The sequence below is a fragment of the Passer montanus genome, unplaced genomic scaffold (assembly GCF_014805655.1).
Source record: "Passer montanus isolate IOZ18808 unplaced genomic scaffold, ASM1480565v1 scaffold120, whole genome shotgun sequence".
Lineage (NCBI taxonomy): Eukaryota > Metazoa > Chordata > Aves > Passeriformes > Passeridae > Passer > Passer montanus.
In genome coordinates this window covers 1,315,035-1,339,622 of record NW_024358723.1, presented here as the reverse complement: position 1 = coordinate 1,339,622, position 24,588 = coordinate 1,315,035, and the positions used below count along the sequence as shown (strand labels likewise).

Below are 24,588 nucleotides of genomic sequence, written 5' to 3'. Positions count from 1 at the left end.
TCTTTGGGTGTTGGGGCCGGGCCGGGCCGGGCCGCGCGGGGCGCTCCGAGCGCCGTGTGGGCCCCGCGGCCGCTGCCAGGCCTCGGGTTCGCTCGAGGGGTGAACTCTGCCCTGGGGGGGTATCCCGGTATCCCCGCAGTGTCCCTGTATCCCCGCAGTCTGCGTTGAGCGGCCGCTGGGCGGGTAACGGGCCCTTGCGGAGCCGCTCCGCGCGGTTTGTGACGTTATTGCTCAGACCGGGCCCGGGGAGGCCCTGAGGGAGCGGGAACGGCCTCGGGCCGGGCCGGGCCGGCTCGGGGTGGGCACAGCAGGGATTTCCCCGTGGAAAGGGTGCGCAGGCCTTGGCACTGCCCATCCCTGGAGTTGTACCAGGAATTCCTGGAGGTGGCACTCAGAGCTCCGGGCTGGCGGCGAGGTGGGGATCGGGCCCAGCTGGTGGCCTTGAAGGCCTTTTCCAGTAAATGATTCCGTGATTCAAAGCTAATCCCGGCCCGCCCGGGCAGCGCCGGCCCTGCCCCGGGTGGATCCAGGATCTTATCAGGGGTGTGGATGGAGCGTTCGGATAAGGCTCCGCATTCCTGCTCCTCTGCAGTTCCCTGTTTGTTTCCCAGTAGTTCATTCACGTTTATGAGTGGCAGTTTTGTGTACGGCAGTCTTTTGCTGGTTACAGGCTGAGTAATGCATGTTGGCATCAATTATTTAATACCAGTGTGTGTAGCTGTCTGATACTCTGGTTCAGGTGCTTAGCCTGTGTGATCTCAAACCCTTTCGAATTGAGGTGAAAACCCCCGGAATTAAGGTGGAAACCCCGGAATGAAGTTTCCCTGTGTGTGTGCCCCACCCCTGGATTTCGTGGCCTGTTGCATTGGCTGGTTTAAGCCGTGGATTGCTGTCAGATTTTGGGATATGCCAGGGATGAGACGGGAAGGCGTTGGGCTGGAAGAGCTGTCAGACTTGGTTTCAGTTTAAGCCACGTGTGCCGATCCTGGTCCCAGTGAGTTCTCACAAGCTCAGACCTCGCGTGCCCATCCGTACAGCTTCTCCCTCATCCTTTTTTCCCTCCTCGTCTGAAGATGGCTGGATTTGGAAAGTTTTTTATTTTAAGATTGAATATGTCTTCTGAATCAGCTAGAGGGAGAAAACACCTGTTAAACATCAGGATAAGTTTAGGTGGTGAATGACTGCATTTCTAACGATGACAGAATCCCTGGAATCCTTAGTGCTGCTCATTAAGCCCAGCCATTCTCCCTGCAGCCAAGGCCACCCCGTAGCCCCAAGTGCCACGTGCACACGGCTTTAAATCCTTCCAGGGATTTAAAAAAAATCCTCCCCAGGGATGGGGACTCCAGCACTTCCCTGGGCAGCTTTGCCAGGGCTGGACAGCCTTGCCATGAAGAAATTTCCCCAATATCCCACATGAACCCCTCCTGGTGCAATTTGAGGCCATTTCCTCTCGTCCCGTCACTAGTTACCTCTGTCACTGCTAGGTCAAATTTTAGAGCTGTAAATAGCCTTTAAACTATTTTTTTCTAGTGTTGTGGCTGTGGTTTGTGTCACTCCCTGCTCTCACAGCTCGCTTTTAGAACCTGCACCAGGCGCCCTCAGAAGTGCAGCAGCCTTTGAGTGACTCAGATCTCTGCCTGTTGCACTGGCAAAGGCACAGTGATACTCTTTGATACTTAATGTATATCTTAATGTTACAAATGAGGTTTTTTTCTCAAAACTGTGGAGTCACGGAATGGTTTGGGCTTCAAAGCCCATCCAGTTCCTCCCCCTGCCATGAGCAGGTACACCCATCGCTCCCCCAGGCTGCTCCAATAATGGAGAGCAGAAATACTTTAAAAAGCAGTTGTTAGAAAACTTGCAGGGTAGACCACGTGGACTCTTGAACATGGTGCCAAAGTTCCTTGGCTTGGTGAACTCCTGGGAAAACATGAGCTGTTATCCCAGGAGTTGAAGCTGCTGAAGATAAGGGAGAGAGGTTTTTCTTTTCTGGCAAGAAGTTCACCCCAGTATGTAGTGGTGCCTTCTCCATTCCCTGTTGAAGTGAGAGTAGTGGTCTGGGTGCTGTCTCTTCAGGTTTTCGGTGTGAGAGAACTCTGGAGAGTTCTGGAGTGGGGACTTGTGCTTTCTTTTTGAAATCCCAAATGTATTTGCCACTTGCTGCCAGGAGAGCACAGGAGGAGCCAGAGCACAGCACAGCGTGTGAGGCTGTCAGTGCAGCACTGTCCCACAGCGGCTGGATTCAGCTGGGAGCTGTCGTGTCCTGCAGGGCGGCGTTCCCCGGGGTCCCTGAGCTGCCAGGGGCATGGAGCAGGCTCGGCTCAGCGCCGGGATCAGCCGAGCCTGGTGGCACCCGGCCAGGTCAGGCTGGCCTGGCGCTGGCACAGCAGGGCAGGGCCAGCAGTGGCTCTTGGCAGGGACATCAAAGGAAGAGTGGGAGGAAGCAGGAGTCTGTCCCAGGGGCCGGGAGGAAGCGCCTGGCACTGGGTGTGGGTGGGAGTGAGGGGCTGCGGGTCAGGGCTGCCAGAGCATTTCTGTGGCTCTCTGGTGCTGCTGGGTGTGTTTGAGCATCACTAGTGGGGACTGAGTTGGTGCTGACAGGAATTTTTGTCTTTTCTTTAGCCTGGTGTTGAGGGCACCTTTTAACACCTGTTTATTTCACAAAGAATGTACTGACTTGTACTGAGTTGGAAAATTGAATGAATTTAGGGACATGGGTCCATGGTGGCCCTGGCACTGCTGGAGTCACTTGGACCTGATGGTCTCACACAGCTTTTCCAGCCTGAATGTTTCTGTGAAATTTGAGCATAATTCTTTATTTAGAGTAAACTTCCACTGAACTCCTACAGGAAAACTGTAATGATTCACTTTTATACCTCGGTAGCTCCCTGTGATAGTTTTTTAGAAACCCACAATGATTTGTATGTGCAGATGTGAAAATCTAAGTTAATCCTTTTATTGTTGAGCCAGGCTGACGTGTGAGGCAGGTGTCACTGGGGTTGTGGTGAAGCTGGGGATGCCTGGAGCCCCTCTGAGCTGCAGATCAGAGCCAGCTGTGCCCCAGGGGTGCTGAAGGGTGCTGTTCCCGCAGGATCCAGTCACACAGCGGTGCCATGGAGAACGCGGAGAGCACGGAGGAGGAGCAGCCAACTGTGGGCAATGAGAGCGCGGAGCCCAGCGCCGAGAGCGCGGCCGAGGAGCAGCACATGGACTTCAGCACCGAGATCATGAGTGTCACCGAGATGGAGCAGTCCCCAGACAGCTCCCCGGACCTCAACGAGGACAACACGCAGGAGAGCGAAATTCCAAACATTGAGAGCTTGCAGACCACAGATCTCGAGGCTGACTTCCCTCCGGATTTTGACAAGTTTTGGAAAGTAGTAGAGGACAATCCGCAGGATTTCACAGGATGGGTTTATCTGCTGCAGTACGTAGAGCAGGAGGTTAGTACCTGCCCCTTTCTCCTCTGTCTGCCTGAAACAAACCAACAAAGGAAACTAAACTCATGAAATTCCAGTGGCAAATGGACATCAAGCTGTCACAGATTTAAGGCAGCTGTCCATGCCACTGCTGTCATTTAATCATAAAATGCCAGGATGGTTTGGGTTGGAAGTGACCTTAAAAAGCTCATCCAGTTCCACTCCCCGGCCGTGTTCAGGGACACCTTCCAGTAGCCTGGGTTGTCAGTGTCAAAATAGCACTAGGCATTTGTAACACAGTGTTAATAATTGTATTTAAAATAGCTGAAGCTGTTGCTAAGGGAAGCACTGATTGTGCTCGCTCTGTTTCCCACAGAACCACTTGCCAGCAGCCAGGAAAGCCTTTGACAGGTTTTTCTCACACTACCCCTACTGCTATGGGTACTGGAAGAAGTACGCGGACCTGGAGAAGCGCCACGACAACGTCAAGCAGTCAGACGAGGTACGTAGGGCCCGGGGCCAGCGCTGCCACCAGTCCCAAAGCCAACAATGACTGTCCCACTGCGAGTCATTGGGCTGCCAGTGCCTGCCCTGCACGGCCAGGGCTCGAGGGACGTGTTTGCACGTGTCACAGCTGTGGCATTTGGAGCTAATGTTCTCTCTCTTTGTTGGCAGGTGCGTTAAACCTCTACAGTTTGTCAAGCTTTGCAGTGCAAGCCTCTGTATTACACTGCAGCTTAACAAGTAGGGCAGGGCTTTTCTGTCACTTCCATTTATTACTCATTTTCAAAACAATAATAGTTGGTTTGCTGGTCACAATTGCTCCATCTTATTGCATTTTTGGTCAGACGCTGTCAATGATGCTCTAATGGGTCTGTGCCCTATGGTCTGTACCCCAAAGCCTGCCCACACAACCTGGTCAGAATGCAGGGACCGCTGCGCTTTGAAGATCAAGACTCTGCACGTGGAGATCAGAACATTGCCATGTTCTATCCAACCTCCACCCGAATGGTAATGGTAGATTATTTAAACAAAATTCCAGTAATTAGTATTTCTAAGGTTCACCGGATAACACAGTGTTGCCTCTCTCTTAGGACCCCATTAAGGATTTGAAGTACAGTTCATGTTCTCTTCATAGGTCTATCGCCGAGGGCTTCAGGCAATTCCTCTTAGTGTTGATCTTTGGATACATTATATTAACTTCTTAAAGGAGACCTTGGACCCTGCTGATCCTGAAACTAACAGTACCATCAGGGGGTGAGTTGGGAGCAGCCTGATACCCGTACACACCACTGGGATCAGGTTATTTTGTTTTTAAGACAAGGGGCAAAATCATAACAAGCTGGTGTCACTGTAAGGATTTTTAAATTAAGAGATGATGGAGCCAAATTCTGTAAGAAGGAGGAGACTGCACAGTGTGGCACAAGGGGAAAAAGTTGTGGCTTGAAAGCTTCAGAATGGATGTTAAGAAATACTTAGTGCAGCATTGGGAATCCTGGAATTTTAATTCCTTGGGGTTTCCAGGGTAGGGCTAGGATGTGTCTGCTCGCTGTGGCTGGCAGTGGACCTGGTTAAAGGGTTGGGCTAGAGTTTGATCAGAAGGCTTAATTGAACTGGAATTGGATCTGAATCAAGCTGCAGAATTGCTGCACAGCTTTTGGGTGTTACTCTGCTGCACTGGTAGGTTTGGAGTCTGTACAAGACAAAAGTGGCAAAGGCTGTGTATTTCCCTAATATCTTGTGTTCCTGCCAGTGGTTTTTGCTGTTGCCTGTATTTGTTCTGTTGTGGAAGTGCTAGAGGCAAAAAATGAGTGTGAGCTTTTGGAATCTCTAGACACCTTTCTGTAGCTATCTGGAAAACACTGAAGTATGTAAATAATTAATATAAGTCTAGTTTCAAGGAAATGAGGATACTCATAACCTTTAATAAGAGCCAGGACTTTCCTTCCTTGCTCTGGTCCTGGCATCCAGAAACCAGTGCAAAACCTTTCCTTTTCCAGAGCCTATGAACATGCAGTGCTGGCTGCTGGGACAGATTTCCGATCTGACAGACTCTGGGAAATGTATATAAACTGGGAAAATGACCAGGGAAACCTAAGGGAAGTTACATCCATCTATGACCGCATCCTGGGAATCCCAACGCAGCTCTACAGCCATCACTTCCAGAGGTAAAGGGAAAGCAGGGAGCTAATGCCATGGCAGAGGTGCAGATACTCAGCACAAGAACTTGGAGCAGGTTTATGTGGTCATTTACTTACATACTCAGGCAGTTGGACTGATTGGTTGAAAGTACTGATGCTCGTTTGAGGAATTTGGTTTAGGTAAATTCAGAGGTTTTGTTGTGTAATAACGACAGGCCTTGGAAGTGTGGTCAAGAAGAGAGGATGTGTTTGAGAAATCAGAATGAGCAGTTTTGGACTTTAATACTTGTGCAGTGCCTGTGCGTGGTGAAGCACCAATTTAACTGACTGAAGAGGAATCCTGGTTAAGTTTTAGATTGTGGAATTCTGCACTGGTAGGGAGACTTGAGCAGCAACCTCAGTTAAATTGCACAGTCTTCCTCAAATCTCTTGGTGTGAGAAATAAAGTATTTCCTTTATAACTGATTTTGTCCTTTGCCATCTCTTTTCCATGGCAAGGGTTCTGTCCCTTTGGCACATGGCACATGTGAGGGTGTGGGGTGCTGGCAGTTCTGGTGTGAGCTGGCAGCATTCAGTGTCACTCAGGGGCCGTGAAGCAAAGCAGAACCCCCTGGGATTTGCAGTTGTGCCCTGTTGGGCAGCAGCGCAGCGTGAAACAGCCCCTTTGCAGTGCCTCTTTGTGGCTGTTGTTAGGTTTAAAGAGCACATCCAGAACAACCTGCCCCGAGACTTCCTGACCACGGAGCAGTTTGTGCAGCTGCGCCGGGAGCTGGCGGCCGCCAGCGGCCACAGCGGCGAGGACGGGGACGAGCTGCCCTGCGGCACCGAGGACATCACCGACCCCGCCAAGGTACCTGCATGCTCCTCTGCCCTTCCCTGGGGCTGGGCAGGGCTTCCACTGCAGCCAGCTCAGCCTGCTGGGGCTGCGCTGTGCCCAGAGAGCTGCACAGCAGTGCCCTTTGGCACCAAGGACATCACTGACCCCACCAAGGCACCTGCACGGGGTGGGCACTGGCACCCTGTCCTTCTCTGGGTCAGGGGTTCCACTGTAGCCACTTGAGCTGTGCCCAGAGAGCTCCTGCACATCACTGCCCTGTGGCTCGTGTGCTAACAGGACAGCCCCTTCCAGTGCTGGCAGAGGTGTTAAAGAAATGAATTAGAAAATGAAAGAAGCAGCATACAAAACCTTAGGAACAAATATAATTATTCCAGGTCAGCAGGTTGGGATCTGTGGTCTAAGAATGCTCCTCATCAGCAGTGGCCTGGGCAGGTTCAGACTGTTGCAAGCCTAGGAAAGCCTGGAGCTGTCCAAAGGAATTGCTGATGGTGAAAACACAGACACGCTGAAACCAGGGCTGACTTGGATCCAAATCCATCCTTAATCTTGGATCAGCTTTAGCATAGGATCAAAACCAGTTCAGCTGTGTGTTCTAAAGCTCAGGGCTCCATCAGGCAGTCCCAGCCCTTCCCTGGCTGCTCAGGGAGAACCCATGCACGTCACTAGCACAGGAGGCAGTTACGGAGGTGATACCATGTCTGCTTGCGTTACATTTTCTAACATTCTGTTCTAGCTAATCACTGAGATAGAGAACATGAGGCACAGAATCATTGAGATCCATCAGGAGATATTTAACCACAACGAGCACGAAGTCAGTAAGAGGTGGACGTTTGAGGAAGCGGTAAGTGGGGTGGGGCTTGTGTGAGACAGCACCAGCAGTGGTCTGGCAGCAGGACTGGGAGCTGGGAATTCTGTGAAACAGCTTTAAACTGTGGGAGGGGATTGAACAGAGACTCAAAGTTGGAACAGTTTCACTTCTCTGCCGTTTTTCTTGTGAAGAGGCACCTGGCGATGTAAAGATTTCAGAGCAGTGCTTGGAGAGAGGCAAGGTGCTGTAATGTTTGCTAAGCCAGTGAGTCCTGGGAGTTAGTGCTGCTCATGCCCTGGGGTGGTGCAAAGGCATGAGGGGATGGAGGGGACTCCCTTTGAAAGGTAAGCCTGGTCTCAGAGGAGAATGAAATTCCTGTGGTTTTGTATTGTAACATTACACAATCAGGTAGCTCTTGTTTTGGACCTCCTATGTATAATGTATTAATTGATCAATGCAAATATACAGCTTTGCTGTAGAGTTAGGTTGGATTCCATTTGAAAAAACAGTGGGAGGTTTTCATTCTCAGTCTTTATATTTTTCTTCCTAGTAAACATGGTCCTTTTTTTAAAATTTTAAATTAAAAAAAAAAAATTCAATTCTTATTCCAAAGAGTCCACTGTGTTACCCAGCTGGGACAGATTTTGAGAGGCTCTTTACTGGGTTGGGTGCTGTCAGAACTGGTGATGGACTGCACTGGGTGGGACTGGCCAGGTGCCTGGACAGCCCAGGAGCTCACGAGCAGAGTGGGGAGCCACTGTCAGTGAGCTCTGTACCAGTGAGCAGAGGGAGCAGAGCAGTGCCCCAGATTCCTGCCTTGGGAAGCCTTAAGCTGCCAATTTCCGGGACTTGGGAGAACACTGAACTGTGGGCATTGGGCAGGAAGGTGTGGGAAGCTGAGTGTCCCCTTGCTGCTGGCCAGTGTGCTCTTGTTGCCACCAGTGCCTGCTCTGCAGCGCCGAGGGGCTGGGAGGAGCTGCACGTGCAGAGTTCAGCCTGTCCATAAAGGACAGTGAGGTGGGCACAGATCCCACCCAGGCCTGGGGATTCCTTAGAGCTGTTTCCAGCAGGAATGGGACTGTGAGCTGGGCAAAATGGCCACAGAGTGTTGGGTTCCACACTAGACATCAGTGAGGAGCCTGAAGGGAGGGATTGGCTTTAAATTTCAGGTGGCTTTGAACAATTGGATTGTCCTTAATTACTGTAAGTTCTTCATCCATTTGTATGGGTTTGGATCTGAGAGGAAATTGCAGCATAGGAGAGAGATAATCAAATGCAATAAAGATGATGAGCAAAAGTAAAGGATCTCTGGCAGGATACCAGACAAAGCAATTTCAATTTAACAGAGCAATGTTTAATTTTCTGCGCTGAGCTCTGTCCCACCCAGCCCCTCTTGCAGCCACCAATAACAACACAATGGTGCTAAATTTGTGGTCTTGCTATAACCAGATTGATGTAAATATTTGATAGCAAGGCCAGTTCAGTGCTCTGTCTTTCCTTGGCATAATTCTGAACCAAATTCTGAGTTGAATTTGTGGGCTGGGTGTCCCTAGTGAGCACTTCACTTGTGTGGATGGGTGTGGGCAATGTCCAGTGTGTCCATAATGCCACTGACACTGGGCTGCCTTGGGTCCTCCCCAGCATCTCTAGACACTTACAGTCCAAAAGCTCTCTAGGAAAGGAGGTTTCTAGCCTGGACTGTCACTGCAGTAAATCCCTTGATCCATATCTGGATAACCTGGTTGAGTAGATGAGGAGGTGTCCCTGGAGCCCTGGTCACTGAAATGGCAGGCATTGAGTGTTGGTTGTGTGGCTGTTGATTTTTTGACCCCCCTTGGTGGTGTGTTTGTAATCACCAGTTGCATCCTGTGACTCTTGCAGATCAAGAGGCCTTACTTTCATGTAAAACCTCTGGAGAAAATTCAGCTGAAAAACTGGAAAGAGTACTTAGAGTTTGAGATAGAGAATGGCACTCACGAGCGAGTCGTGGTCCTCTTTGAGAGATGTGTCATTTCATGTGCCCTCTATGAGGACTTCTGGATCAAGGTAAGGGAGGCAGCTCACGGCTCTGCTGGTGCACACCTTGACCTGGTGACTAACCCTTGTACCCTGTGGAACGTTGTTCATCTATAACTATATCTGTTGCATTAGGAGATGGTCTGCTTGCAACCAGATTTGACTGCTGCATTTGCCAACTGCGTTGCCTCTCTACGTCCTTCCTTACAGAAACTAGTCTAGTGGTTCCATAAAGGTGCTGAATGGGTTTAAACAAAAGAATTTTATCGTTCTGGCATGTTCTTGGAGGCAAATACAAGCTTTAACCTGGCTGGTCTCTGCTCTGTTTCCAACCCTAGTATGCCAAATACATGGAGAACCACAGCATCGAGGGCGTGAGGCACGTGTACAGCAGGGCCTGCACCATCCACCTGCCCAAGAAGCCCATGGTGCACATGCTGTGGGCAGCCTTCGAGGAGCAGCAGGGTAAGGGCAGCCCTGCCCCTCGGGGGGCTCTGCTGGGGGAGCTCTGGGACCTGCCCTGTCCTAAAGCATCTCCCTGCTCTTGCAGGCAACATTGATGAAGCCAGAAGGATCCTGAAGACGTTTGAGGAGTGCATCCTGGGGCTGGCCATGGTTCGCCTGCGCAGGGTGAGCCTGGAGCGCCGGCACGGCAACATGGAGGAGGCAGAGCACCTGCTGGAAGATGCTGTCAGGAATGCCAAGTCCATCAGTGAGGCCTCCTTCTATGCCATCAAACTCGCCAGGCACCTCTTCAAAGTGCAGAAAAACCTGCCAAAGGCAAGAAAAGTGCTGTCAGAAGCCATAGAACTGGACAAAGTATGTGTTCCCTCTCGGCTGTCTTACCCAAAACTCAAACCACCCTGGTGTCTTTCTCTTTCTGAAGCATTTTGTAAAATGTGGCAACAGTGATGACAGTTGTTGTAACTGGATGTAATGTCTCATTACTGCATGGAGACAACAGTCCCTCTAAACTGATGTTGCCACAGCCCCAGCTTGGGAATCTGGAACTTTGCACCCTTTTCCCATCAGAGAAAGGTGCTTTGCACCTTTATTTTAATTTTTAGAATCTTAAACGTTCTCAGCATGTTCAGTGTTATTGGTGGGGCAGTGTTTGGTGGTTTGGTGTCAGCACAGGAATATCTGGCACTCAGATGCTGCCAGCAAAGTGCTGCACCTGGGTTTGTGGTGTTGGTCACTTCTGGTCTGTTTGTGCAACAAACCAGCCCAGGGGGAGGATTTTCTTTATTGCCTGTCATTGTGTGTGTTCATGGGGTGGACTGTGGTGTGTAACAGAGTTAAATGCCTGCTGTGAGGGTCAGATGTGCACCTCCTAATGCCTGTTTTGCACAGGAAAACACCAAACTGTACCTGAACCTGCTGGAGATGGAGTACAGTGGTGACCTCAAGCAGAACGAGGAGAACATCCTGAGCTGCTTTGACAAGGCCATCCATGGGGCCTTGTCCATCAAAATGAGGATCACCTTCTCACAGAGAAAAGTGGAATTCCTGGAAGATTTTGGGTCTGATGTGAACAAGTAAGATGTCCTTGTGTCACTGGGAGAGTACTGGGAAAAGGGTGGGTCAGTGGCTTCTGTAAAATTGTTTCCTTTGTGCCATCAGCTCTTTGTAAGGAACAGCTGCTTTTCTAAACCAGCCTCCTGGTGTTAAACAGGAATAGATTTGTAAACAGGAATAGATTTTTATACAGGAATTCTTTTCAGATAAGTGCCTCTTTTATCTGAAGTGCCCAGCACCTCACTGAGCAGAGCTCTGCTGCCTGCCAGTTTTGCTGTGGTTGGTCTCCCCTTGCTCAGCCCTGGGAGGAATGGGACAGGTCTGTGACACAGCTGTCTTTTGAGACTCTGTTCCCTGCAAGCTGCTGCTTGTTTCCAAACCTGCACTGGTCAGATTTTTCAGTGTTCAGCACTATCAACAACTGTGCACTTCTGTGGGGGGATACACCAGAAATGCAAGTTTAAAATTCGAAGCTACAATATATTTTTCCTCTTAATTGTTTTTATTTACATTTTGCAGCTAAATAACCCAGAAGGATTGATGACAAGTCAGTTTTTCTGCTTTGTATGTTTTTAACAATAGCTGTCCTTAAATTCTGCTGCCTCTGCATGGCAGCCAGTCAGTGCAATTTGGGAACTGAGACAGATCAAACACAACACATTTTGCAGTTCCCAAATAATCCTAAAGCACAGAATGAGTACAAGGAGCTCTTTTCTCCCAGAGCACACTGTCAGAAGCTGCAGGTTTTGTGAGATGCTGCAGATGAGGGAGTATTTCAGTATTTAGAGAATTTTAGCCAGGACTCTCCTGTGCTGCATTAACCACTCTTGTTCTTCCCTGCTGATGGGCAAAGGCTGCTTTGGGATTGGAATAATTTCCAGTGTTTAAATTATGACCCCCACATCTCTATGCTGCTGTGGGTGGCATCACCAGCAGGCTCTGAAGGAGCAGCTGAATCACAAATCACTTCTTTATAAAGGAGCTTGATAAAAACTGCACAAAGTGTGAGGGAAGTTGAGCAGGCTGCGAACTGGAGCTGTTGTGAACAGAGCCGAGTTGGCTTTCCCTTGTTCATCGGTGGTCACTCATTAGAATGCATTACACTGCAGTTTGCTGTGTTGTTACAGTTCCCAGTAGGCTTTGCTCAGGTGTTTCAGATACTGGCAAGGCCTGACTGGCTGTGCTGTCCCCAGGCTCCTGGATGCCTACGACGAGCACCAGGCGCTGCTGAAGGAGCAGGAGACGCTGAAGCGGCGTGCGGAGAACGGGTACGGACTGAGCCCGGCTGCCCTGGGCAGGGCAGGGCAAAGCCTCACTCTGGGGGGTTCCTTGGTCCATCAGTGTAGGTGTTTGTCAGCTTTGAACCCACTGATATGGGAATAGAATCACTTCGTTTTAGTCCTTTGAAGTGTGTACTGAATAGAGCTGTGCTGCCTTAAATATTCACAGAATTGTTCGCATTGGAAGGGACCTTAAAGCTCTAAAACCTGGCATGGACAGGAACACCTTCCATAGGCTGCTCAGAGCTCTATCCATGCTGGCCTTGGACACTTCCAGGGATGGAAACAATTTTGGAAAATAAGTTTTTGAGTTATTGAGTTGAGTTGTTGAGTTGAGCCAAACAGTGCTGGTGAAGTAACTCAGTCTCTGAACAGGAACATGCCTTTGCTGTCTCAGTTTGGGCACCAGCTTTAAACGCAGCCTGTTCTGCAGCACAACCCAAACTGTCCTTCCCTGACCCCAATTCCCAATTCCCTGCTGGGCCAGGGCAGCCAGCTGAGCAGAGCTGGAGCTGCCCAGCACTGCTGTGGGCTGCCAGAACAAGGCTGTGTTCCCTTGCAGCTCGGAGGAGCCGGACGAGAAGAAGCTGCTGACGGAGGAGGCGGGGCTGGCGTCGGCGCAGCTCATGGACGGGGACATGCAGGTCAACCAGGCTGCCTACAACTACAACGCCTGGTACCAGGTACGGGGCTGCCTGCACACCTCCGGCTCCTGGGAAACAAAACTCAGCTCCTTGGGCTGCTGCCACCTCCTGGGCCTGCTCCCTGCGTGGAGCCAGGAGCAGTTTGGTGGCTGTCCTGTCACACAGGGAGGGGACAGGGGCAGGACAGCAGGGCTGTGGGGTGCCCCTTTCCTTTGTGCCTGGATAGTGGCTGTCTCCAGGCAGTAATTCCTGTAGTGCCTTGGAATGAGTTCTGCCAGTGCACAGCATGAGCAAACTCAGCTTGTCCTCTGGGGTTCTTCCTCCAGGGCATTTTAACTTGGAATAGAATTGCTGAGGTTGGAAAAGCCCTCTAAAACCATCCAGTCCAGCACTGACAAGGCCCCCACTGACCCATGTCCCTATTGCCACATCCATGGAAGTTTTGAAGTGGTTTTATGAAAAGTGTTGTTCAGACTGTGCAGAGCCCCCAGAGCTGGGAGCAGTGGTACAGCTGGGGCACAAGCCCTGGGTAGCCCTGTTTGGGGATTGTCTGCAGCCAGGTCGGGAATTCTTTCCAAAGTCAGGCAGAGGGAGCAGTCTCCTCCAGCACAGACTGTGCGGTGCCAGGCCAGGAGAAATGCCCTGAGTTTCACACACAGCACTGCAGGAATGGCAGCCTTGAAGCTGGGCCAGGGAGGCTCAGGCTGGAGATCAGGGAAAGGTTCTTCCCCCAGAGGGTGGAATCAGCACTGGAACAGCTCCCCAGGGAATGGGAGATGGGCACAGGCCTGAGGCTGCCAGGAGCACAGGGATGCCCAGGGTGGGATTGCTGGGGGTCTGTGCAGGCACGGGGCTGCACTGGGTGATCCCTGTGGGTCCCAGGGTGGGATTTTGGGGTCTGGGCAGGGACAGGAGCTGCACTGGGTGATCCCTGTGGGTCCCTCCCAGCTCGGGACATTCTGATTCTGTTGTGATGAGGATGTGTCCTGTGGCAGCACCCTGTGGTACCCCCATCCCTGCCTGCTTTCCCAGGCTGTTCCAGAGGGACTGGCACTGCTGTCCTGCACTCCCAGGGCTGCTGTGCTGGCACAGTGGGGCTGGGGGAGCTGCGTGGGCCGGGCTGCCCCAGGCCCTCCCAGCAGGGACAGGGTGGCTGATGCTGCTGTGTTTGGTTCCAGTACAACTACCAGAACGCCTGGAATTACGGACAGTATTACCACACAACCTGATCCCCGGAGGGAGTGGAGTTCACTGTGCTGCAGTTTCAACAAAGATGGAATAAAAAAAAATTATATTTTTCTAATTTTGGGCTGTGAAGGAACTGTTGTGCCACCTGCTTTTGGTCCTCTGCATGTGAACCGAGCCGCTGCTCACAGGGTATGTGTGAAGCAAGATTCGTGTGCTGGTAACTGATAAATGGTCTCTGTACAATTCTCATTCACCATAAATGATTTTTTTAATTCCCTGCACTAATTTATGGAGTATCAGAAGAATTCTCGCTGGTCTCATGATTCCATCATTGAGGGGGTGCAGCTGTGGGGTTGGGGGTGGCTCTGCCCCAGAGCTGCTCTGCTGCCGGGCCCTGGCGCAGGGCTGGAGCCAAGGCTCGGCCCCTCCCAGCCAAGTGCCAGGGAGCTGTTCCAGACCCGGGCTGCGTTGGGACTGGGGGCCTTGGCAGAGCTGCCACACGGGTTCTGTGGATGGGAGGGGGCAGGGATTAAACCACCTTCATTCTTTTTTAAAAGCACAAACTGTGTTTGGGATGAGTTTTGTATTTAGAGTTTTTCATGTACACGGTGTGAGCAAAACTTTTTTCATTTTGATCAAAGTGATCATTCCCATTTTTGTAATAAAAGCGAGGAATTCCGTAGTGCTCTGAGCTTTCTTGGACTGCCTCATTCGAGCCGGGAGGGAGAAGAGAATGCCTGAGTTGAGCTCTGGTGGTGTTCACAGGAGGGGCTGTGGCACAGGAACACTTAGGATCACCTGTGGAACACCCGGATCTCTGCCAGCAGAGCTGCTGTCAAATAAATGGAGTGGGAATGCTGTGGGACTGGGCTCCACAGGAGGGAAGGAGCCCTGGCTGGTTGTGGGGCCATGGGACTGTGGAGTGGGAATGCTGTGGGATTGGGCTCCAGAGGGGGAAGGAGCCCTGGCTGGGTGTGGGGCCATGGGACTGTGGAACGAGAGTGCTGTGGGACTGTGGGGTGGGAATGCCGTGGGCTTGTGGAACAGCAGTGCTGTGGGATTGTGGAGTGGGAATGGGACTACGGGATGGGAATGCTGTAGGGTTGTGGAACAGCAATGCTGTGGGACTCAGCTCCACAGGAGAGAAGGAGCCCTGGCTGGGTGTGGGGCCATGGGACTGTGGAGTGGGAATGCTGTGGGATTGGGCTCCAGAGGGGGAAGGAGCCCTGGCTGGGTGTGGGGCCATGGGACTGTGGAGTGGGAATGCTGTGGGATTGGGCTCCAGAGGGGGAAGGAGCCCTGGCTGGGTGTGGGCCCTGGTGCTCTGGGGGCTCTGCAGTGCCCGGCAGAGGAGCAGGGGGAGCACAGACACAAAGAAGGGAGGCACTGGCAGGTACAAACTCTGCTTTAGTGGTGGGGCTGTCACTACAGCAGCGGGGCAGGGACAACACTCAGCACTCATCTCCACAAAGGCACCGCTGTAACCGGAGCCGGGATTACAGCAACGCCAGCAGGAAGCTCTGGCAGAATGGATTCCCAGCAGCACAGGGAATTCTTCATTCAATATCCACCAGCTCCACTTCAAAGAAGAGTTTTGCATTTGGTGGGATCCTGTTGGCAAACGTTAAGGAAACAGAAAGGAAACAGCCCCTGCAGTGGCCCTCCCTGGGCAGGGAGTGCCCAGCTGCTCCCCAGCCTGTCCCATGTCCCTGGGATGGCCCTGACCCGCTGGACACCCCGGATCCAGCCACAGCTGCTGCCCAGCAGGAGACAGGGACAGCCCCATGGACACAGCTTCCTTAGCACACCCTGCTCCTCTCTGCCCTGAGCTGCCCCAGCCCTGTCTGCAGCTGTGGGGCAGTGGCTGGGGAGGTTACACTGTCCCACTGTCACAGGGAGAAGTGTCCAGGCAGCCCTTCAGATCACAGGATTCCAGCACAGAACAATCCCTTCCCCTCCTCCAGAAGGGTTGGGAAAAAGAAACAGGGCTGCATGAAACACTGTGGGATCACTCCTGCACCCCCTACTTCAGCTGTGTCCCAAACCAAGTGTAACTCTGTCCCTGCCCGTTTCCCTACGCTGGTTAGGATCCCCATCAGGCAGAAGCAGTTGGAAGCAGCTGGAATAAAAATGCAGGTGGAAAACAGCAGCAGGTTCCCCCATGTGGATTGTTCTCCAAAAGAAAAGGGCAATTGCACCCCCAGGAAGTGCCCTGAACTCCCTGAGCGGGAATGTCCTGAGCCTGCTGTGAGTAACAAGGGATCCCCCCTCCTGTATCCCTGTCCATAAAGCCCTCCTTGCCCCCAGCAGTGCCAGGCTCCCTGAGGAGTCCCAGGTCCTGGAAGGATACTTGGCATCGGGCTGGCCCTTCTTGCCATAGGCCCACTCGGGCTCGATCTCCAGCTGGGCCTTCTCTCCTTTGCTCATGGTCAGCAGGGCCTCATCCCACTGCAACGACACAGCACAGCCACTGCAGCTCCCAGCTTCTCCCGGGGCTCCCAGGAGTGCCCACAGCCCTGTGCAGCACTCCAGGGGGTGCTCCCTGCTCCCACACCACCCCACGGAGCCCATCTGTGCTGGGATAGCTCATCCCACTGCAACGACACAGCACAGCCACAGTGCTGGGACAGCGGCCACTGCAGCCCCAGGAATGCCCACAGCCCCGTGCAGCACCCCACAGAGCACATCCATGCTGGGATAACACCCAGCAATGGGAACACACATCCCACCAGCATTCCCAGCTTCAGTGCTCCCTTCCCAGGGAGTGCCCAGGGATTGGTGCTGTCCCCACTGAGGGAAGGCTCTGGCACCCACAAACCCGGGACAAACACAGGATAAACCTGGGCCACTGCTGCTCCTGCAGTGCTGCCCCTGCCCACGGACACAGCCCCTTCCCAGCTCCAGCCCCATCCCACAGCAGGATTTCTCCTGCCCAGCCTGGAGCACAGGAGGCTCAGGGGGCCCTTGTGGCTCTGCACAGCTCCTGCCAGGAGGGCACTCCCAGGGAACAGGGACAGGAGCAGAGGGAACGGCCTCAGGCTGGGCCAGGGCAGCTCAGGGTGGGCACAGCAGGAATTTGCCCATGGAAAGGGTGCTCAGGGCTGGCACAGAGTAAAGGCCAGGGAATGCACACGGGGATGGCTGGAGCCCTGGGATGCCATCAGTCTCAGCTGCTGAGAGACACTGACAGGGCTGATCCCAGGGAACAGAGCCTGTGCTCCAGCTCTGCCTGACAAGGGAATGACTGAGGATGAATCTTCCATCCTCCCCTTGCAATTTGCCCCCCAGGAGAAACAGAATCCAAAAACTGCACCCCACCCCAGTGACAAACCCCAGAACAGAACTGCCTGGGGACTCGAGGGAGCCCTGAGTGCTTTACTTACACCTCGGATCACTTTTCCTACACCAACTTTGAAACTCAGTGGCTTGGCTGCTTTCTTCTTCTTTGAACCTGGAAAAGAGTTTTATGTTCATTTGCCTCAACATGACACCAGCACACTCCACATCTCTGTAGAAAACTGCCACTGCAATCATGCTTTATATAAATAGCTGTTCTTCTGATACTATTTTTAGCCCAATACCTGATTTGCAAGGGAAATATTAACACTGTGCATCATTAAATGTTCAAGCTGCACCAAAGCACCTGTAAAACCTCAAAAGCTCATTCCTGAATTACTCAAGTTGACTGCACAAGCCATGGACACATTAAGGAGCCAAGAAAATCAACAGGGGACATACAAGAATAAGGAATTACAGACAGTATTCCAGTGACTCTGGAATACTGTTCCTGAGGGTGGGACATCACTGCTGGGAAAGCCTTTCCAGTACTGCAGGATTCCATAGCCCCAAACCCTCTGATCTGTCACAAAAACTCCAGCAGGAATACTGCACAATCCCTCTCATTCCAGTGCCTCCATACGTAAAGATTTACCACAGAATGGCCCCAAGATGTGTTTATTTAGAGAAATCCAGGACGCTGCTGGTGCTGGAGCTCCCTAGGCACCACCTCCCCTGCATTCTGACTCCCTGCATTCCACATTCCCGGGCCTGGAATGCCAGAAGCCAGCGCTGGCAGGATGCAGCCTGTCACTTGACACCAGCCAGTCCTAAAATACTGCCCTTGCAAGCTCATGGAAAATCAGGGTCCGGGAGCTGCAGGGCAGCTCAGCACCACCATGATAAAGCTGTTTGTCAGGAATGCTCCCAGACACGCCTTCCAGGGCAAACCCCTGCCCTCATCTGCTGGGGAGCCCAGGCAATTCCCTCTAGGAGCATTTGCAACCAGCCCCAGGGGTTTATCTGCACATCTGTATTCCCATAACCTTACTTGACTGAATATTGGTATCGAAGACTGTGCCATCCTGCAGCTTTCCTGTGTACCAGCAGTGGACAGTGTCTCCCTTCTTTGGGAAGTTGGTTTTGTCGCCCTTCTTTAAAATGGATTTGGTGTACTTTGGTGGCCCCTAAGGTTATAAAAACAGAGTTAGACTGGTGAGTTAAAGAGTCCCAGATATCCAAGGCTGAACAACCAGTGAGTTTAAGGCATCAAAGAGGACACGGTTAGTGAATGATTTTGTTCATGTTACTGCAGGCCTGCAACATTTGGGGAAAATGCAGCTTAAGGTTAAGGTGGGGTATGAACACCAGATTTCTCATTCATTGTAACCAGGTTTTTGAAGACTCGGGATCACACAATCTCCTGAGCTGGAAGGGACCCACAAGGACCATCCTGTCCCTGCCCAGACGCCCAACAATCCCACCCTGGGCATCCCTGGCAGCTCCTGGAGCTCTGGCAGCCTCGGGGCTGTGCCAGCACCCTCTGGGAACGAACCTTTCCCTGATCCCCCCCTCCTAACCCTCACCCGGGGACAAGTCACCCGGATAATCTGTCTTTCCAGGCGAAAAAACGCGAGCCGAGGGCATTACACTCACCTCCTCCACAGCCTCCTCGGCCTTCACCGCCTTCCCCTTGGCCTCCTCCGCCTTGGCCGGCTTCGCCTTCTCCGCCGCCTTCTCGGCGCCGTCCGTGCCCTTGAAGCGCTGCGAGGGGCAGGGTGAGGGGCCGCGGGCACGGCACGGCCCGCCCGAGCCCCGCCGCGCCCCGCGCCCTCACCTGCGTGCTGAAGAGCTGCGTGTAGGCCGCGATCAGCTGCTCCTTGTTCGCCGTCTTGGCCACGTTCTTCACCTGCCCCAGCAGCTTGTGCTCCGCCAGGAACTGCGGGACGCGTTCGGCGGGAGTAAAACACCAAACCCGAACCCGAGCCTCCCCCGCGCGGCCGCAAAGGGCCGGGCGTCCCGCGCCATTACCGCCTGCGCCGCGTGCTCCTGCAGGAATTTGATGATCTCCTTCTTGGCCAGCGCCTCGCTCCGCAGCTCCTCGGCGCTCCAGGGCTGCGCCGGGCCCGCGGCCGCCGCCATCTTCCCGCCCGCCTCCCGCTCCTCCTCCGGAGAGGCGGGCTGGGAGCCGCCGGGCGGGCCGGCAGAGGGGCGGGCCGGGAGAAGGCTGGGGGAGAAGGGGAGGCTCCGGGGGCGGCTTCCCGACCGTCCCCTTCGGCCCGGCCGAGCTCCCAGCGGGAATTCGGGGAGGGACGCTGAGGGAGGGACAAAATGGCGCCGCCTCGGGGCGCGCCCTGAGCGAGCGGCGGCGGCAGCAGCGGGATCCGCCGCGGGCTCGGCCGCGCCTCAGGGCGAGGGGAGGGCCGGGGAGGAGGCAGAGAGGGAGGCAGGGCCGGGAGGCGGCTCCCGAGGCTCTCGGCGGCGCTTTCAAGCGGCGAGGCCGGGCTAAGATGGCGGCGCGCGGGGCAGGATGAGCGGCGGCCGGCAGCGCACCCTGCCGCAGGCCTGGCGGGCGGGCGGAGCGGAGCGCAGGGACGCGGGCAGCGACAGCGATGACGAGCTGCTGCTGGCAGCCGCGGCCGCGGCCGACCCCGGGCCGCCGCAGGGCTTCAGCCGGGCGGCGGGCTCCATCTGGATCTACCCCACCAACCTGCCCGTGCGGCCGTACCAGGAGCGCATGGCCGGCGCCGCGCTGCTGGCCAACACGCTCGTGTGCCTGCCCACCGGGCTGGGCAAGACTTTCGTGGCCGCCGTGGTCATGTACAACTTCTACCGCTGGTTCCCCTCGGGCAAGGTGCTGTTCCTCGCCCCCACCAAGCCGCTGGTGGCTCAGCAGATGGAGGCGTGCGGCCGCGTCATGGGCATCCCGGCCCGGGACATGGCGGAGATGACAGGTACGGCCGCCCGTGCGCTGGCAGGCGTGGAAAGCCGCGGTGCAGGGGAAAAACAAAACTCGAGAGGTGCTCGAAGCGCTGACCGATGGTTTGGGCGTGGTTAAAAACCCCTGTGTGAAGGGTGCAGCGCTGCGGTGCAGCCCCGTGGGTCACTGCGTGCACACACAGAGCGCTCTGTGCGAGGCTTAAGTCAAAACCAGTGGCTCTTATAACTCACTCTAGAGCTGTTCCCGCCCCTCGTTCTCCTCCCCGTGTCACTTTCCATGTCACTTTCCGTGTCACTTTCCTCCTCGCTTTCACGTCACTTTCCATTCACCTCTTTATGAAGTTTTTGCAGCCCCCCTGCCCTGCAGTGCATTCCTCGCTGCAGTCACAGCCGTGATCACTGAACCCAGAATCTGTTTTTAGGCCCAGACCTTCCCCAGAGGTGTTTTAAATGATGTTTAGGGCAGTGGCATCTTGAGCTTCCCAGCCTTGATTTCCATGGTTCTGGATTTAATTTTTTAATGCAAAAAAACCTCTTCCTAGTCATTGTATTGTGCCAAGGGGAATATAGATTGGCTGTTAGGAAATAAGTTTGTCTCTCCCAACCTGGTCATTCTGGGAATGTTCTGTGAATATTTTGTGTCCAGTGAGGGTGGCACAGAATTCCCAGAGCAGCTGTGGCTGCCCCTGGATCCCTGGCAGTGCCCAAGGCCAGGCTGGACACTGGGACACCCTGGGACAGTGGGAGGGGTCCCTGCTCATCCAGGGGTGGCACTGGGTGGGATTTAAGGTCCCATTCCAGCCCAAACCATTCCATGGTTTTATGTGCCTGCCAGCTAAGGTCCCATTCCAGCCCAAACCATTCCATGATTTTATGTGCCTGCCAGGCCTGGCACTGTCAGATCATGGGCCATACCCTGCTCTGAGTTCCCTGATGTTGTTTCTTTCATTTCCAGGAGGAACCCAGGCTCTGGGCCGGCGGGAGCTGTGGAACACCAAGAGAGTCTTTTTCCTCACTCCTCAGATCATGGTCAATGACCTCTCTCGTGGGACCTGTCCTGCTGTGGAGATCAAATGTCTGGTTATTGATGAAGCCCACAAAGCCCTTGGCAATCATGCCTACTGCCAGGTAGGGCTGGAGCCACCCTGCTCTTCTCTCCCAGTTACAAAAACCTTCCCCAAAACTGCTTCCAGCATCTCCATAAAGTGTAGCCATGATATTCTATGAAAAATCTTTTGCTAGGATTTTTCCTGTCCTGAGGAGCTGAGAGCCTCAGGAAAGAAATGTAAACAATAACTATCTGCTGCTGTGGAATGTAACAAGTGGCTCTTTTATTAATCTGTGTAGATTGTTTTCAGTTGGTGACCAATTACAGCCACCTGGGCCAAGGCTGTGAGCAGTCACAGCATTTTGTTATTAATTCCTATTCTATTGTCTTGGTAGCCTTCTGATTCTTCTCTCTGTTCTTTTAGTATAGTTTTATGCAGTATTTTAGTATAATATATAACACCATAAATCAGCCTTCTGATGAAAATGGAATCAAGCCTTGTGTCCTCACACAAGGGGTCTCAGCATAGACAAGAATAAAGCATCACTGTCATTGCTGTGGGGAGATTGTCCTTGAGGTCCTTAACTTTGAAAGAAATCCAACATTCCTCTGAGCTGTTGTTGCCTTGTTTGTTAGGAATACCTGTAAGGTGTGTTTTCAGTGCCTCCATTAAATTGTAATTTTGGTTTAAAAATAGTTTTGGCTGGGCAATGTTAGTGTTTTTATAAGGTTCTTTAGCAGAGATAAGTCAGTTCAAGATTTCCTTTTAAATTTGGGTTTTCTCTTGGTTAGCCAAGGGTTTGTTGCATTATCATGGGTTAATCTCCTGAGAACAATAGGTGATCTAAAAGTTACTTTGATACACTGGGGAAATTTACTGGATATTTGTGGAGTTCAGATTACATAGGATTAATCATCTGTGAATTGCAATTTTTGGAGTTTTTCTTCCAAATCACTTTTTGGCAGCTCACCCAAGTTAGTGGGCTGTCAACACTTTTGTTAAATCAAGTGAGAAATCATTTCATAATTTTTCCAGGTTGTTCTTGGTACATTTCCAGGATTCCCCTGGATCCCTGGCAGTGCCCAAGGCCAGGCTGGACACTGGGGCTGGAGCAGCCTGGGACAGTGGGAGGTGTCCCTGCCATGGCAGGGGTGGCACTGGGTGGGGTTTGAGGTCCCTTCCCACCCAAACCTTTCTGGGATTCAGTCTTTTTGGAGTGTTTTGTTAAGCCTTTCCTACTTAGTGGGTATTTTCATTGATGTGGTTTGTACAAGGAAATAATCTCCTTTAAGGGCATTAATGAAGCTTTCCTGTCCTTAGGTTGTGAGGGAGCTGAGCAAATACACAAGTCAGTTCCGGGTGCTGGCCCTGAGTGCCACCCCAGGCAGTGACACCAAGGTGAGCCAAAGCTGCTTGTGGGGTTTCAATATCTGGGGTGAGTGGGAGCTCTGGCCTTTTGCCTGGAGCCTCTGCAGGCTCCTGAGGCATCCCACATCAAGACTGAATCAATTCAAAATCCATTACTTGATGAGGTTTGGTGTTTCTCGTGCTATAAACCATCAGTTATTGATTTGTGAGGGTGGGCAGGCCCTGGCACAGGTGCCCAGAGCAGCTGTGGCTGCCCCTGGATCCCTGGCAGTGCCCAAGGCCAGGCTGGGCACTGGGGCTGGGACAGTGGGAGGTGTCCCTGCCATGGCAGAGATGGGATTTAAGGTCCTTTCCAACCCCAGCCAGTCTGCAATTCCATTTCCTGACCTTCCTAGTGGGTGCCTTTTTCTTACAATTTTATGTTACCCCTGCTAAAATGTGCACGTAGTTACTTTGTTTTTGTGGCTTTTCCAGGCTGTGCAACAAGTTATCTCCAACTTGCTGATTGCTCAGATAGAGGTGTGTGCTGAGGATTCTCCAGAAATTCAGCCTTATTCTCACGAGAGACAAGTGGAAAAAATTGTAGTTCCACTTGGGGAAGAGCTGGTAGAAATTCAGAACACCTACATCAAGGTGAGTGACTGAATCTCCTTTTTGGTCAGTGGCCAGTGAGAGGAAATGTTTTATCATCTCTGTCTAGACTTGCAGTGTTTATAAAGTCAATGTTTTTTTTTTTTAATGTAATTAACTTTGGTTATAGGCTAAATTAAGCACCATGGGTTAAACTCCAGCAGCTGCAGTTTCATTTTGCACCAGTGACACCTTTTACCTTGCAGTAGCTTGAAAAGCTCAGGTGGAAAACCTGGAATTGAATTTTCCTCACCCTCTTTCAGCAGCCTGCAAAATTGACACCAGACCTAAACTGAGGTTTCTGCATTTGGCTGAAATCAGTAATATTAAGATGTTGGGAGTGCCTTGAGGAATCTGTGTGTGGACTGGAACATTTTTTCTGATTAAGAATACTCTTTAGAGCTTTAAGTCACTTGTGAGTGTATTTAGTTCTCGTGGGGGTTTTTCTAATTAGTTTATTTGGCCTCATAATTTATTTATTGGCCTGCTTCTATTACTATGATGATGACATCTTTTTCTTTTTTACCCGTGTTTAATGCCCAAATGTAAGAGAGATTTTTGGGGCCCAGAGCTGTTTGTCAGTCAGTTCTAACTTAGTGATCTGTGCCTTCCCAGTAAGATACTTGTTGGCAAATGATGTTACATAAAACACCACTCTGGAAAGTGTAAAATATCTGCTCTTTTTTTGTTTAGAGGCACAAGCAGTTAGGATTGAGTTATATATCAGACTGTTGGCCTCAGAGGCAACAGTTTAAACATATGTGTTTAACAAAGCCTGCATGTGGCACTGGGGGCCAGGGTTTAGCTGAGCTGCTGGGGCTGGCTTGGATTGATCTTGAAGGTCTCTCCCAACCTGGTCATTCTGTGAATTCTGGGAATTTGGTTAAAATTGATTGATTTTGGTGTAGCTGTGTGAAGAGCACTGGAAAGCAAACTTGTGAATGCAAACCAGTGACCTGAGGGTGTTTAAATGAGGAACTCCCAATGATGAAGAGAAACTTTCAAGTAGTTTTGCATCAGTGCAGGTGCCTCTGAGGGCTCTGAGTGCAGGGCTTTGTTTTGGGGTTTAAGCACCTTGGTTTGGCTCCACCAGCCTTGCCTGTGGCTGCAGTGCTTTCTGTTTCCTTCCTCTGCAAATGGATTTGCATTTCAAGTGCTGCTGCTTTCCTGGAGAACACAACTTCTAGTGACCCCAGGGCTGCAGGGCAGGTCTGCAGCTCACCCCCAGGGCTGCAGGGCAGGTCTGCAGCTCACCCCCAGGGCTGCAGGGCAGGTCTGCAGCTCACCCCCAGGGCTGCAGGGCAGGGCTGCAGGGCAGGTCTGCAGCTCACCCCCAGGGCTGCAGGGCAGGGCTGCAGGGCAGGTCTGCAGCTCACCCCCAGGGCTGCAGGGCAGGTCTGCAGCTCACCCCCAGGGCTGCAGGGCAGGTCTGCAGCTCACCCCCAGGGCTGCAGGGCAGGGCTGCAGCTC

At 52.5% G+C, this 24,588-nt stretch overlaps 3 protein-coding genes and 1 non-coding gene across 9 annotated transcripts in view; 3 read left to right on the top strand and 1 right to left on the bottom strand.

Moving 5' to 3' along the window:
• Window positions 1-14,140, top strand: part of PRPF39 (pre-mRNA processing factor 39) — a 14,396-nt gene extending 256 nt beyond the window's left edge. The window contains exons 2-14 of one of the 5 annotated variants that reach the window (XM_039698125.1): window positions 3,093-3,446; window positions 3,799-3,924; window positions 4,561-4,679; window positions 5,423-5,590; window positions 6,257-6,413; window positions 7,135-7,242; window positions 9,091-9,255; window positions 9,564-9,690; window positions 9,776-10,044; window positions 10,579-10,763; window positions 11,937-12,011; window positions 12,586-12,706; window positions 13,846-14,140. In XM_039698125.1, coding sequence (XP_039554059.1) covers window positions 3,117-3,446; window positions 3,799-3,924; window positions 4,561-4,679; window positions 5,423-5,590; window positions 6,257-6,413; window positions 7,135-7,242; window positions 9,091-9,255; window positions 9,564-9,690; window positions 9,776-10,044; window positions 10,579-10,763; window positions 11,937-12,011; window positions 12,586-12,706; window positions 13,846-13,896 — 2,001 coding nt within the window. In that variant the 5' untranslated portion in view covers window positions 3,093-3,116 and the 3' untranslated portion in view covers window positions 13,897-14,140. Of the gene's footprint in view, window positions 1-3,092; window positions 3,447-3,798; window positions 3,925-3,987; window positions 4,434-4,560; window positions 4,680-5,422; window positions 5,591-6,256; window positions 6,414-7,134; window positions 7,243-9,090; window positions 9,256-9,563; window positions 9,691-9,775; window positions 10,045-10,578; window positions 10,764-11,936; window positions 12,012-12,585; window positions 12,707-13,845 lie in introns of those variants that run through there. The other 4 variants (XM_039698128.1, XM_039698129.1, XM_039698127.1 and 1 more) reach the window with 4 other exon arrangements.
• LOC120497081 lies at window positions 10,126-10,211 on the top strand. The gene has a single exon (XR_005626428.1). It is a non-coding gene; the product is annotated as a small nucleolar RNA SNORD127 (small nucleolar RNA).
• A 1,102-nt stretch (window positions 14,141-15,242) lies between the features above and the next one.
• FKBP3 (FKBP prolyl isomerase 3) lies at window positions 15,243-19,332 on the bottom strand. Its single transcript, XM_039698132.1, has 7 exons — window positions 19,163-19,332; window positions 18,969-19,070; window positions 18,788-18,895; window positions 18,183-18,318; window positions 17,239-17,306; window positions 16,206-16,303; window positions 15,243-15,466 (listed from the first exon to the last, which is right to left on the bottom strand). Exons 1-7 carry the CDS (start codon window positions 19,271-19,273, stop codon window positions 15,412-15,414), a joined length of 678 nt encoding a protein of 225 aa, XP_039554066.1. The 5' UTR covers window positions 19,274-19,332; the 3' UTR covers window positions 15,243-15,411.
• Window positions 19,333-19,573: 241 nt separating this feature from the next.
• The window catches only part of FANCM (FA complementation group M), a 57,641-nt gene continuing 52,626 nt past the window's right edge, over window positions 19,574-24,588 (top strand). For both annotated transcript variants that reach the window (XM_039698123.1, XM_039698122.1), the window contains exons 1-4: window positions 19,574-20,085; window positions 21,027-21,199; window positions 22,441-22,518; window positions 22,963-23,121. In XM_039698123.1, coding sequence (XP_039554057.1) covers window positions 19,662-20,085; window positions 21,027-21,199; window positions 22,441-22,518; window positions 22,963-23,121 — 834 coding nt within the window. In that variant the 5' untranslated portion in view covers window positions 19,574-19,661. The remainder of the gene's footprint in view (window positions 20,086-21,026; window positions 21,200-22,440; window positions 22,519-22,962; window positions 23,122-24,588) is intronic.